At 43.9% G+C, this 13631-nt stretch overlaps 1 protein-coding gene across 12 annotated transcripts in view; it reads left to right on the top strand.

Moving 5' to 3' along the window:
- The first annotated feature begins 8398 nt into the window (after window positions 1–8398).
- Window positions 8399–13631, top strand: part of ndrg4 (NDRG family member 4) — a 53124-nt gene continuing 47891 nt past the window's right edge. For 6 of the 12 annotated variants that reach the window (XM_085778612.1, XM_085778608.1, XM_085778606.1 and 3 more), the window contains exon 1: window positions 8399–8478. Coding sequence is in view for 6 of the 12 variants with exons in the window: in XM_085778603.1 (XP_085634729.1) it covers window positions 10886–10959 (74 nt within the window). In the remaining 6 variants the exon portion in view is untranslated. Of the gene's footprint in view, window positions 8479–10832; window positions 10960–13631 lie in introns of those variants that run through there. The other 6 variants (XM_085778602.1, XM_085778601.1, XM_085778600.1 and 3 more) reach the window with 3 other exon arrangements.

Below are 13631 nucleotides of genomic sequence, written 5' to 3'. Positions count from 1 at the left end.
CAGCTGATTAGCCGCTGTATGTTCGTAGCAGGGGGCTACTACGTATTAACTGACTCGCCGCTCTGTGTGTGTCGCGGTGATAATTTAACCGTGAAAAGTAGGCTACAACACACACGACATAACGTTACAGCCGCATTGTTGTGAGTGAATCATGTCGGGACTCGGGACAACCAGGCTTCATGAACCCGCTCCACAGACCCCGGTGCTTGGCCGCCGCCGCCGCCGCCGCTGCTCTCGTGGCGGCCGGGCACCGGGGTCTGTGAAGCGGATTCATGAAGCCTGGTTGTCCCGAGTCCCGACATGATTCACTCACAACACTGTGGCTGTAACGCTATGTTGTGTGTGTTGTAGCCTACTTTTCGGCAACAACACACACAACATAACGTTACAGCCGCAGTGTTGTGAGTGAATCATGTCGGGACCAGAGCGATTGCTGGTCTGGACAACCAGGCTTCATGAACCCGCTCCACAGACCCCGGTGCCCGGCCGTAGGTGGCTCACACACCCGGGGAAGGACATCCTGGCAGTTAAGAGGAGAAACTTTCTGCTTCTTGTTGTTGTTGTTGTTAAGTTTAGGAGCAGCGCAGCGGCTCGCGGCTGCAGCTCTGTTCACTTCATACACTGAGAATGGAGTCAGTGTATGAAGTGAACAGAGCTGCAGCCGCGAGCCGCTGCGCTGCTCCTAAACTAGAAGCAGAAAGTTTCTCCTCTTAACTATGCTGCCAGTATGGCCTTCCCTGGGTGTGTGAGCCACCTACGGCCGGGCACCGGGGTCTGTGAAGCGGGTTCATGAAGCCTGGTTGTCCAGACCAGCAATCGCTCTGGTCCCGACATGATTCACTCACAACACTGCGGCTGTAACGTTATGTTGTGTGTGTTGTAGCCGAAAAGTAGGCTACAACACACACAACATAACGTTACAGCCGCAGTGTTGTGAGTGAATCATGTCGGGACAACCAGGCTTCATGAACCTGCTTCACAGACCCCGGTGCCCGGCCGCCACTAGAGCAGCAGCGGCGGCGGCGGCGGCCAAGCACCGGGGTCTGTGAAGCGGATTCATGAAGCCTGGTTGTCCCGACATGATTCACTCACAACACTGCGGCTGTAACGTTATGTCGTGTGTGTTGTAGCCTACTTTTCACGGTTAAATTATCACCGCGACACACACACAGAGCGGCGAGTCAGTTAATACGTAGTAGCCCCCTGCTACGAACATACAGCGGCTAACCAGCTGCTACTTCCCCGTAAGCAGAAGCGATTGCACCGGGGAAACATGTTGCTAGGCAACCATGTCAACCACACATTCTATGATTATTTCATTATCACGAGAAAACGGTCTTTGTTATCTCGAGATAACAAAATAAATTAATTTGTTATTACGAGAAAACAGACTTTGTTATCTCGAGATAACGAAATAACAAGTCGTTATCACGAGAAAACGATAATAAAAAAATTTATACGGACTTGGCCCTTTAGGGCTTCCGTAGATATAGATTGTGAATAATACAGGTCCTAATATGGATCCCTGCGGAACACCTGTTGTTAAGGGCAGGTGTGAAGAATGATGATGTCCCAGTGTCACTGACTGTTGTCTGTTGGTGTTGGGACCTCAACCCACATGTTCTCAAACAAAGGGCCATAAAACCAGCAGGGGACAAGGAATGCGCGACAGCAGACAACGCCCGTTAAATCACACCTAGGTATGATTCCGCCCAGACGTTCAAACTCTGGCCTCCCATTGGTCAGTACCTGGGGGAAACCCCAGGGAACCCCGTGACGTCACCGAAGGTTTAAATGCTGCGGCGACGCGCAGCCCCATGCTTTTTCCCAGGTAACGAAGTGCTGCAAGGAGCTCCGGCTTCACGCAACCAAGTTACTAAAGGGGGCGCACCAAACGTTTGGACTCAATACCTAGGCCGCAGTTCTGAGCTTGCTGGACAAGTAAACTGCCTCAACTTTCATCTGAAACACCTGGATCCTGGGGAGACCTCCGAGCAATTGCCGCTCCCTCTCCCCCACATCTGCTGCAGTCGTGAAGATCGCCTTTCTTCACGCGCCGACGCCGGACTCCGCCGAGGATTCCGCCGTCATCAGAGTTAACTCAGCTGGCCCTCCTTTCTGCCACCCTTCCAGAGGACGACCAGTTTTATCCCGCTGTGGGACGCTACAGCAGCCCCAGGCCATCAGGTCGACGGACCTCATCAGCACTGGGCAGCGACTAGAATTAAGCGTGATTTTATTAGGACCTCCGCGTCCTGTTATGTTGATTGTGTTTTTGCTGTATGTTTACTAGTTGTATTAACTAGAGTGGTCGATCGATGTTTACTAGTTATATTAACTAGGTCTTAGTCACGTGCTGAACGCAATTCTCCGTATCCGCGTCAGAAGACCAGTGAAGATATCAGAGTGCAGCTCTTTTATTCTCACTGTGGTAGTTGGATACCGATTGGGTTCAGCCCTGACTAATATAACCGATCGCCCCTTTAGCCGCCGTTCTCCCTCTTCTCTCTCTCCTTTTTCCTCTCTACTAACTCACACACACACGTGCGCAGCCGCGCACCCACACACACACCCACACACCCACACACACACATATACCTGCCTATGTAACACAACGGGCCGCCATAAGGGACTCCGCCCCAAACACGCGTCCCGACACGGGAGTTCGTATCATGGGTCGTTCAGACCAAAAGCGTCAAAAGTGTCAAAAGACGCTCTTGACGCTTTTCCGCGACGCTGGTGGTCTGAACACCCTGGCGTTTTGACGCGTGTCAAAGAAGTTGACGTCGGTTGTGGTTGGTCATCCATTTAAAGGGGCCGCGACATCTACACTCTGATTGGTTGCCGCTGCTCCGCATCATCGCTCATTAGCATAAAGTTCAGGAGATTTCAACTTTCTCCTGACGCTCTCGCCGCCAAAACGCGACGCCAACGCCTTTGACGCTAGGGATCCACTGGCGTCAATGCGATTTCTTGCCGGACGCGACGCCTCTGAAAAAACGGACGCTTCGGTAGGCGGGAACACAGACCGGCGAGTTAACGGACAGTGGACAAGCAGACCCCCGCCCCCCCGAGCTGTTCTCTATCTCGCTCCCCATTGGACAGCGACCCTGCGTCGGACGCATTCATTTGCATAAAGTTGAGCTCCGGTCAACTTTTGGACGCGCTGCAACTGCTCGAACGGACGCGCCGCGTACCCAGAATGCTCATTAACGGTTTGACGCGTCCCATAGAAATGAACAGGCAGCCGCGTCGCGGCGGACGAAACGAACGCCAGTGGATCCCAGGCGTGACGCTCTTCAACGCTCCTCGACGCTGGTTCTCATTGAAAATGAATGACTTCCGGCCACCGCGACGCTCTCGACGCTTTCGGTCTGAACGTACAGTCAGAGTGATCAGTGTGAGCGACGTGACTGTGACCATTGTGTGTGGACCTGAGCAACACGTGGAAACAGCCACCTCGTGTCCATTGTCTCACTCTAACGAGCGCGCCGTCCGTGACGCCATCCGACGTCACTCGACGCCCTCTGACGTCACTCGACGTCTTCCCTCCCCCTCTTAGGCTACGCACACACACACACCCACACACACACACACACAGCCTATACACACACACACACACACACATCATATGCTCATTCTAAGCCATTGAGAGTGTATGTTTGCTAAACTGTTTTATTCCTTTGAATTACCTGAACTTGAGTGTGTACTATTAGATGATTTTAGTAATAAATGTCCTTGAACTCAAGTAGTTGTTCTGTGGTTGTTTGTGTACATTCTATTGTGACGCTAAAGCTGGTTATCAGGGTCTGTGCTCGACTTTACGCCTTCGTATTTAATTGATTATTCTATTCTATAAGAGATTTCTATAATCGAGACTGATTGTTTGGTCATTGATCCCTGATTTCAGGGTGGTGCCCCGCAGTTATTATTAATTAATTCACTTTAATTAATAATACAACTATTCTTTTTTTCTAGTAATTATTAGTCAATACCGCTAATCCTAACTTTATTAATTTATCAATTAAACTCAATAATTAATAAATTAGTTGACCTGCTTATTGATTATTAATGCTTAATAATTATTGTCAATCACCAAACACCTATGCAAATCCCCAACATTGGATAATGCATCATGTTTTAGAGGGAGTTGCTCATTACGAGGTAAAATGTGTTCAGGAATTCTTCCCAAATAGCTGGTGCCATACAGAAATGTAATACATATGCTTGGGTGGTGCCATGAGATGTTATTATCATCACAGATGTACACATCCTGTACAATGTTTTCAGTGGTTTTCTGCTGTCTAAGTTCACCACTTTTCTCCATCCAGACTTTGTGTTTGTCCTTTGAGGTTTATGCTATACACCCTCCTCTTTGCCAGGGGGTTACTCAGCTCATGTACAGATCCTCCTCATCATCACCCACTTTCATTTCTGCAATGCTGACTTTGCTGTGCTTAGTCCGCATGTCTCTGTTAGCTCCAGTGCCAAGCATTGACTCCCTTTTGTTGTTGGGGAGCTGTGGGGGCTCGATCAAATATTGTTTTTACGAAATAATCATTTGACATCTCAGTTAGCATCTTATTATGTGTTTTATTTGTCGTTTGTTAGCGAACTGGCAATGGCTAGTAGAGTGCTGGAAATTGTGCTAATGCTAATTCTCTCAGGTTTAGGTCTAAAACTTGACAGGATTGGTTCTATTGGTCTGTGACATGTGAAACTGTGGTTGTATCTGTGTGTTTTTTTAGCCTAACACAGAAAAGGACAGGAAACACTGGGCATTGATTTGCTTTAAATGACTCCAGCTCCAGAGTTAATAACTTTCAACTTAGCAAAAAGGATATGTTATGAGAGATAATCAATACGAGGAGACATGTAAAACATCTGCCTGTTGCCACACTCTGCGGTACCATCATCAGCATCCCTTCTTCATTTATTGGGACAGTTTTGCTGAGTGCTAATGGTGCTCTGGAGGGATAGACTTTGCTGCTCAGCCTACCAGGGTTGTGTTTATTGGTAATACTTGATATGGCCGAACTAGCAGTGTTGTTAAAGCCTCCTTTGTCAGACACGACGTTCAGGGTCATTTTAGCCACACAAGCTCTGAATCCTGACAGGTGGTCTTCAGCTCTACACACGGTTTCTCACTGGAAGAAGGCAATCACTGAGCCAAAAAACTTAATCTAATGCTACCCATACCTTTACCATACCCAACAGCAGAGATGATGCAAAGATACAAGCACTAACTAGAGTTAAACACTAGTTGTCAGAAATGATCATTTCTTTGACAAGCCATTAAAATCTTGAAAATATTAAAATATTACGTAGAAGATAACAAATAGCATTATAATATCAGGAGTCCTTTAGCAAGGACAGATTAACGGTAGGTCCAGGAAAGACAGGGACACTTAGTGAGCTCAAAGAAGTTTCAGAGACTGTTTCCAAATTTGGAGCTGTGTTGTCGACCGGTGAGTATACTGCCAAGTGAATAAAACATGCTGCAGAGTGTAGCCAGGACTTCATTATCTGTACAGAGGTAGCATTTGAGATGCCTGTGTTTTGTAAGATTAACACTTTTACTGGGGACGATGACAGTGTGTTGCTCTGTGGGAAGCTGTTTTGATCACTATCACCATGCCTTTAGGGTCAGGCTGCAGGCACTCAAGGTGCTGTGATAATTAAGCAATGCAACTTTCTATTTGATATTTGAATGAAGTAAGAAACAAAAAATTCCTCCTTCATGTGCTTCCATACTTCTGTTTTATGTCAACCTGTAGTCAGTGTTTTAAAATTTAAGATTTTATTCTCCAAGATCTCAAAAGTTTACACATCAAAACCACAGTGGTCATAAAATGTGATATCATATATGTTACATGAAAATAAATGTATTTTTGATGACATACAGATTGTATCTCATTGTTTGATAACCGGTAATGCAAATGTATGTGCAGGTTACGTGTAAAAAAACAAACAAAAAACAATTAAATTTTTAACTGGTTATGGGTCAATGTTATTAAACCTTCTTTGTTATTGATAAGTCAACTGGGTGGGGTGCTTGATCTTATGTTTTCATTACAACAATCTTGCTTAGTGCTGCATTTTTACATCGACGCAACAAGTTGCATACATAAAACTCATTTAAGTATTTCTTTTTAAACCAACACTAAGTAACTTTTCAACCTTCATATAATATTTTCAGGACTTTTGTGATGGTACATCGACTTACAACAGGTTGAATGACACCTCTGTCATGGCCTGAGGGGGTCTGTATCACCTTCACTGGCACTAAGCAGTTTCGAGGTGGATGGTAGGAACCCCTCCACATACTGTAAAAAACTACAAATGTGCTGACTGCTTTACGGCATACGTCACTTCCCCCTTTCCCCATTTGTTAAAAAGGCGTAAGTCGATGCAAACACCTAAGTGGGATTGCCGCTATCAACCAATCAAACTCAACCGAAACTGAAAATTCTTAAGTATTGCTTTAAAGTACATCTAAATCACCATAAAACTATCTCCATCAAGCCCAGAGCCGGTCCACCATAGGTAGAGTTCGTCCTTGAGTATGATGAAATTGAACAACTACTCTGTAATCTCTTTGCGTGGTCTGCTGGAAGTTGAACTTGGCTCTGCAGTGCTTCAGCAAGCGTCTGCTGCTTCGTGGTGGGGGCGTTCACGGACTGGTGCAACAACTTGTTGCTTAATACTTCAAAGACCAAAGAAATGATTCTTGACTTTGGCAGGTCCAAGAGATCCTTGCGGCCCGTGACTGTGGATGGGGTAGACATTGAGTGGATTCAGTCATACAAGTACCTTGGAGTACACCTTGATGACAGGGCGGATTGGTCTGTACACACAAAGACACAAAGCAGGCTGGTGGAGGCTGTGGTTAAGTGGAGGATGGGGGGAGGTAGAAGCAAAAGGAGGATTTAGGTTTTATCAAAAGGGTACATACTATAGTCTCCAGTAAAGATGGGTGAGGCGGGGGAATCTGCAGAGTGACCACCCAGATGACAACTTGGCACACCTGTACCCAATTCCCAGTCAGGAGCACCAGTATAACTGCTGGAGGAGGGGGTTTGCTTGGGGCCAGCCGGTCAAGTGTGGAAGCTATTTGTAGTTATCGTGGTCGCTAAGTGCTGAAATCAAAAGCAATTGGACTTCTTTTTAGTTACCATGGCATCGTGGTCCGTGAAGTTCTTTTTTTCTGGGTTGTTCTTTGGTTAATCTGGCTCTTACTGTGATGTGTTACCCAGTGCGTGCCTGCCGGTCTTTTGTTGGTTGTTTCATGCTTTGCTGATAAAATTCTTTGTTTATTGCTGAAATATGTTCGCTGTTTCATCTCTACTGCTTCTCCATTCCCCTTGATCATTACACAGAAGTTACAGTAATAGTCATATATTGATCAGCTTTCATCTGAGGTTGCTGAACGCCTTCTTGTTGATCTTGTTTGCAATGAACACATACAGCTATCTGGATAACTGAATATGTGCAGTAGTCAGTTCACCCTCTGTGTCATGTGTAGCCCAAGATGATGGAGACTGTAAACTTTTTGTTATATTGTCCAAACATGTTCTGGTTTTTTTGCTCCATTACTGTCATTACAAGCCATGTGCTATTTTCTTATTTGTACTATAAAGTAGGCTAAGTAAATACATTTTGGATTTCATTTAGATACTAACTCAGTTATGGACTAAATGAAGATGCTTTAATGCAGTAGGATATCTTGTAAAATTACTGGTACAACTTCATGTCCCAGTTTCCCAAATATAAACATATACAGTATATGATATAAATTCCTTTATATCAAACCAAAAGAACTTCTTATTGCCTGCAGGCTGCCGCGGTGTGTGTCTGTGTGCCTGTCTATGTGTGTGCGCAATATGATGACACTTTGCGTCAGAATTGGATGTTCAGAGGATTTTTTCTCCTCAGATTGCGATGAATATGTTCCCTTTTTTCCAGCATGTTCTAACAAGGCATGAGTAATTTCAAATCTTGAGTGCGCCAACTCGGGGCTGCAGTGTCCTGTTTTCAAGAACAACACACACTCACACTCACACACTCAAAGATACACACACATGATATCCCTCTCCACCAGACTCAGCTCCGACCCGCTTCATACTTTACTCCTATTTCTTTCTTTCTCATCTGGTTTCTACAAATTTCTTTCCTCTCTTCTTCTCCTTTGTTTGTCACCTCTCGCCACCCTCCTCCTCGGTGCTGTGCTCATCGGTGTGCTGCATCACTGGTGAAGCCACGTGCTCTCTGTTTATCATCAGGAAGGGGAGGGAGCGATGAAGTCTCTGCCTCTCTCTCCCTCTCCCTCTCTCTCTCTCTCTCTCTCTCTCTCTTTCTCTCATTTTGTCTAGAGCACCCATAGGCACACAAACTCAGCATTGTACACTCATCCAGCCTGAGGGACGCACACGGACACTAGACCGAACCGACAGGAGAAACTCTTGAGAAATTCCACAGGTACAGTGAAGCTTTATCTGATAATATCCCTCTGTCTGATAATGTGTATTAAAGTAATGTCTTTGTGCCAAAATAAAAGCTAATATTCTTTGAGAAGCTGACATGAGCATGATGTTTTTAACTTTATCCAAGCTCCGTGCGCTGCAGCTGATTTGTTTCAGAGGAAGAGGAGGGTGTCGGAATGAGAACAGGATTTTTGGCACAGTGTCTGTAAATACCGGGGATGAGGCTTTGTACACTTTACTTTACTTGACACCACACCCACTCAACCTTCCAACACACGCACATACACACACACACACCTCCCATCACCAAGCCGATTCACTGGATGTCGACAGCTTCAATTTATTAACTCTGGAGGAAACCAAATGCACCATTGACTCCACATCAGCAACAAAAAACATCAGTGTGTGTTTCAACTGAAGGCAGTGTGTTATATTGTATTCTTATTGTTATTAGTGTTGGAAAGATAAATCAGTGTCGATGTGTTGAAGTTGCCCTTTTGGGAAAAAGTCTTGATTTCACTGTAACTGCAGAGTGCGCTACAGAGAAGGTTCAGTGTGCAGCAGACGGAGGTGAGTGAATGATGACTACAGTAGGTGGAAGTCATAAAAGTTGATTGAATTTGGTGCAGGCTCGTGTTGGTGGTGCCTCAGATCTGCCTGCATTTGCTGAATGCTGCTGGCAACACCTGAAAGACTAAGGCTGTAAAGTACAAAGATAACAGTAACAATGCAGTGGTGTAAAAAAAAAAACAGACCTACAGTACTGAAGACATTTAAAATATTTATTTGAATTGTCATATTTATAAGTTGTGATTCACTGTAACTGTGGGGTTTATTTATCATTAATAATAATACTAATAAAAAAACATTGTTATCAGAATTTTTAAGTGGCATGACATCCAACAAAATTCATTTTTTGTTGAATCCTGCTCAAAACCTTCTCAACAACGACACAGTCAATGTCCCATTTTTATACGTTGCTCTTACATAATTTACTCCATAGGATCCAGAACTCCGCTTCTCTTAGCATTTCCCTGCTGGATGTGTTTTTCACATTCTGTATTTCAAAAAGGTGTGTAAAACTTGATAGCTGTTTTTTCTTCTTTAATTTTCTCTCCTGCTGCTCCTCCAGCACATGAAACAGCCACTGAAGCCGAGCCACTCTTCCCTTTGGGAGCGAGTCAGTTTCTCAGCTTGGGGGTTTATAAATAGATTTACAAAGAGCCTTTGGTTTGACGTGAGCTGCACGGAGCGGGTGTGACAAGCATGCGTGTAGAAGAGAAGTTAAATGGAAATTAAGATGAATTATCAACCAAATAAATCATTGTGACCCTGAAGAGTGTTTTACCTCGGGCACTGTGCTGATATTATAGATGTAACTGTTGCGTTTGGCCCCCTACTGTTTCCTATTCCTGTTGTTAATGTTTAAAGTCATGAAGGGACGAGCAGTTATCTAATAGTGTGTGGGCTTTTTTTAAAAAGGACGGAAAGTGTTATCACTGTTTGTCAGGAATGATGTCTTCTAGTAGCATCAGCTCTCAGGATATTAGTCAAATAATTATGCACAACTGTATCGTTGGAAAAGAGGAGAATTCTAATTAATGTCATTCTCACTGTGAGGGCAGAGGCGATGAGGGAGGTTTTCAACTGTCCCAATGGACTGCCCCAGTGTGTTTTTATGAATCATGCAGCTGCTGATCGATGCTGGTGACTTGCTGATTTGAAAGATGTTGAGGTTTAGGTTGAGGAACTTTCTGTTTTTTCTTCTTTCTGTTTCGGAGTCCCCAAATCTCCCTGTCAGCCCCCCTCCCCCTCTCTCCCTCACTTCCCCCACTGGCATTTTCAACAGCTAAACAATGGAGGTTGGCACTGCAAGTGAGCCACTAGCAGCGTTGTTATTACATGTTTTGCATGCTGATAAGGTTTGCTGTACATTTGTGTTGGATCTCGGCTCTAATCGTCCAGTGTTTTGGGAAATAAGACTTTAGTGTTTTGTTTATGTAAATTTGAGTCTGTTTACTACTTTCTGGTCAGTGTAAGTGGATGAAAGTCAGCTAATAAAGCTTTAAAAACCTCATATTGGCTCTTATAGGGACTGCAATGACAAGATACCTCTCTGTGTTACTGATATAAGCTCTAATGACTAGAATTGTGTCACTCACTCACAGTCTTTTTTCTATTAATTGTGAAGCTTCACATTTCTCTCTGCTATGGCCATCTCCACAGGATCCTATTAATCTCTGTCTACTACCTATTATTACCTCCTGTCTGCTCTGTGGCGTTTTATTGCATGAAGTCTCCTCTTTTAATTCTGTGAATGTTATTACTGCCTTTGCACCTGCAATGCACCATATCACCAGTACAGTAGATCTTGTCTCTTGTATTTTTATACCTGCTGCTAGATGGGGCCTGGATTGTTTTGGAACTTCCCTCCCAAGGCTGGCTGCACGGTTCCACAGAGCCTCCTGCAGACCATGTACGTAGGATCGTGAAGCCACCGTACCTCCCTACATAACGTACCATACCGTGCCACACAGGTCTCTCCTTTATCGAGCCTGTGTGGAGTTATTTATGGCATTTTCCGTCCCATCCGTTCCATTCTGTCAACCAGTCAGTCCAGTGTTTCACATATTCATTCTGTAGCCGTAGAGCAAATGCCCCACAAACCCAATGAAAATTCATCATGTGGTTAGTAAACCTGCCCAGGACAGGAGTAGGCCATCTGTTATCTGACAAACATCCTTTTAGGAATCATTTTTAGAGCACAACAGATACTGGAACAGATACTGGGAGTGAAGCCAGACCCTGATAATTCCCTCTACAGCATTTGGTGGCAACCTGTTCCAGGTGACACACTACATCCACTGTCACAGCGTGAGTGGTTTGCTCATTCTTAAGATGTCTCAGAAAAAACAGAAAAGAACCAATAGCTGATGCTCTACTTACAAGCATGAAGAACAACATGGACCTACAAATTCATGCATTTCAAGAACAGAGAGAATAATTCATTTGTAGCCACCTCCATCTTGCCATATGCATTCCCCTGAGCTTATTTTATGCTGTTTTTAAAAAGAAATGGATATGAACCTTTGGCAGTTGTCAAGTGCAGAACAGAAAAGCAAGTGCCTCTTTAGCCACTGGCTAATATCTGTCATTCCGCATTTTTGAGGAAAAATACTCTGCTGCTAAATTAGCCTTTGAATGGTAGTCTAAATGTGTCCCCAGTCCAATCATGCTGGACTGTTCAGGGCTGCAGGGTTAGACACTGAGACAAACTAAGACTTTAAGTCATCACTAACTACAAGGCAGTTAGCCCTCAGATTTGATACTATACTTTTCTGAACTTTAACGCTTCCATCAAATCTACAGTGACTACAGTATGACAAAAACAATATGTCATAGTATACAGGTTGAGCCTTGTGAGCTTAGTGGAAAATTAGCCAACAACAGTTTGTGTGTAGTTACATTTTGCTTGCGGGCACCAGCTTTGGGTCAAAGTGGAAAAACAGGATTCCCACATTCATTTGTTCTGTAACTCATTAGCTACATGATCAAATTTGAGAAGAGGATAATGGCTCATTGAGATAACTGTCAATGCTAATGAACCTTTTGGTGTGACTTCAGTCGCAAGTCAACTTGTAGTCACCATCTGACCTGTTGGCCAAGCAGCTATAGTGTCTGTCACTCCAGTACACTGGACAAAAGTTGTCTCAGTTCCATAAACTGCTAAAAAAGACTTGATTGGATGATTCTTTAGGTAAAACAATCTTCCCTCCTTGGTTAATCCAGCTTTAATGGAGCATAGCAGCATGCCCTGTCATCACACATGCACACACATTCATTTTTTCTCTTCTCTGTGTGTGTTATCTTACTGTCACCCATCAGCTCTGAAATGCCCAGGTGCTGCTTGTCTTGTGCGTGTCTGGATCAGTGTGGAAGGAACTGCATGTTCCACACTTCGCTGCATACATCATGACTTCTTTGCGCTTTTGTGTGTAGTAGTTTTGTGATGATAATAATGACCTTGATAAGAAGACGGAAGCATGTTCATCATATTTATTGTGCTATAAAATGCAGACATACTGAATAAGGGAAACAGCAGAAATGCAGTAGATCTAAGATGCTCCTAGAGCTGAGGTAGAGATGATTTCTTAGAAACACACTGAGCTTTAATTATTGTCTTATTTGTACACAACAAAAATAGAATTGTGTCAGGATCATGATCCATCAAGCTAGAAATAGATGTGTGGTGTATTTCCGTATCACCTCCTTAAATTCCAGTCAACTCCACAGGCTGAGTGTCAGCGACCAGAGGAAAACTCTCGCTGTAGTTCCTCATGGAAATGCTAAAACATTTTAGGAACACATATGGTGCAGTTAGTGGAAATAACGTGAGCAGAAATCGGTTTGTGGTCTTCCTTTACATTGAAAGCACTGGTTATCCTCTGAGGTATGTGGGGTAAAATTTGTTCTAATTAATTAAATCTCTAACGGACTTTTCAGAGTGAGTGTTGTTTCTTTTATGCATCTTTTTTCCTCTTTTTTTTAAGTATTTGGCAATTTTTAGCTTCATCACGACAGTAAGGTTGGGTCCCATGAGGGTGGGAATGACTTGCAGCACAGGGCTAAGTCAGATTTGAACTTGAAAAACTGAACCTATCTGTCACTTCAATGATAAGGGTTTTGATTTCTGAATCATCCCCAGATGATTTCTCAGCTGGGGTCATGATCATCAGTTTAGCACAACTTGCTAGTTTTCTCCATTCTGCGTTAAAAGAGTCAACAGATTAGTTTAGGCTCAGTCAGACTCTTTAGCTACGTATAAGTATAGGCTAAGTATAGGGTTGTTAGAGTGGTTTGTTGAGCTTATACACTGTAGGTTCAATATTTTCTGTTTTTGGATTAAATGACTGTTTAATTTCTGAAGTAATAACATCCCTGATTATTTACTGGAGTTTATCTGGAATTACCTACTCCAAATTTTCTTTTAGTAGAGAGCCTAAGCGGAAGCAGGAAGTAACGTCGCCATGGGACCTCAACTTGGAAAAAGTCTCCATGTAAGTGAATGGGAGTCAAAGTTTTATTTCGTGATCCGATTGAATTGTGCCATTAGAAAAAATATGACCTCTACCTGTTTACAACATCGTG

Source organism: Trachurus japonicus, chromosome 6 (genome assembly GCF_045865225.1).
Source record: "Trachurus japonicus isolate A0001 chromosome 6, Traja_1.0".
NCBI classification, from domain to species: domain Eukaryota; kingdom Metazoa; phylum Chordata; class Actinopteri; order Carangiformes; family Carangidae; genus Trachurus; species Trachurus japonicus.
This window is presented reverse-complemented; position numbering and strand designations above follow the sequence as displayed.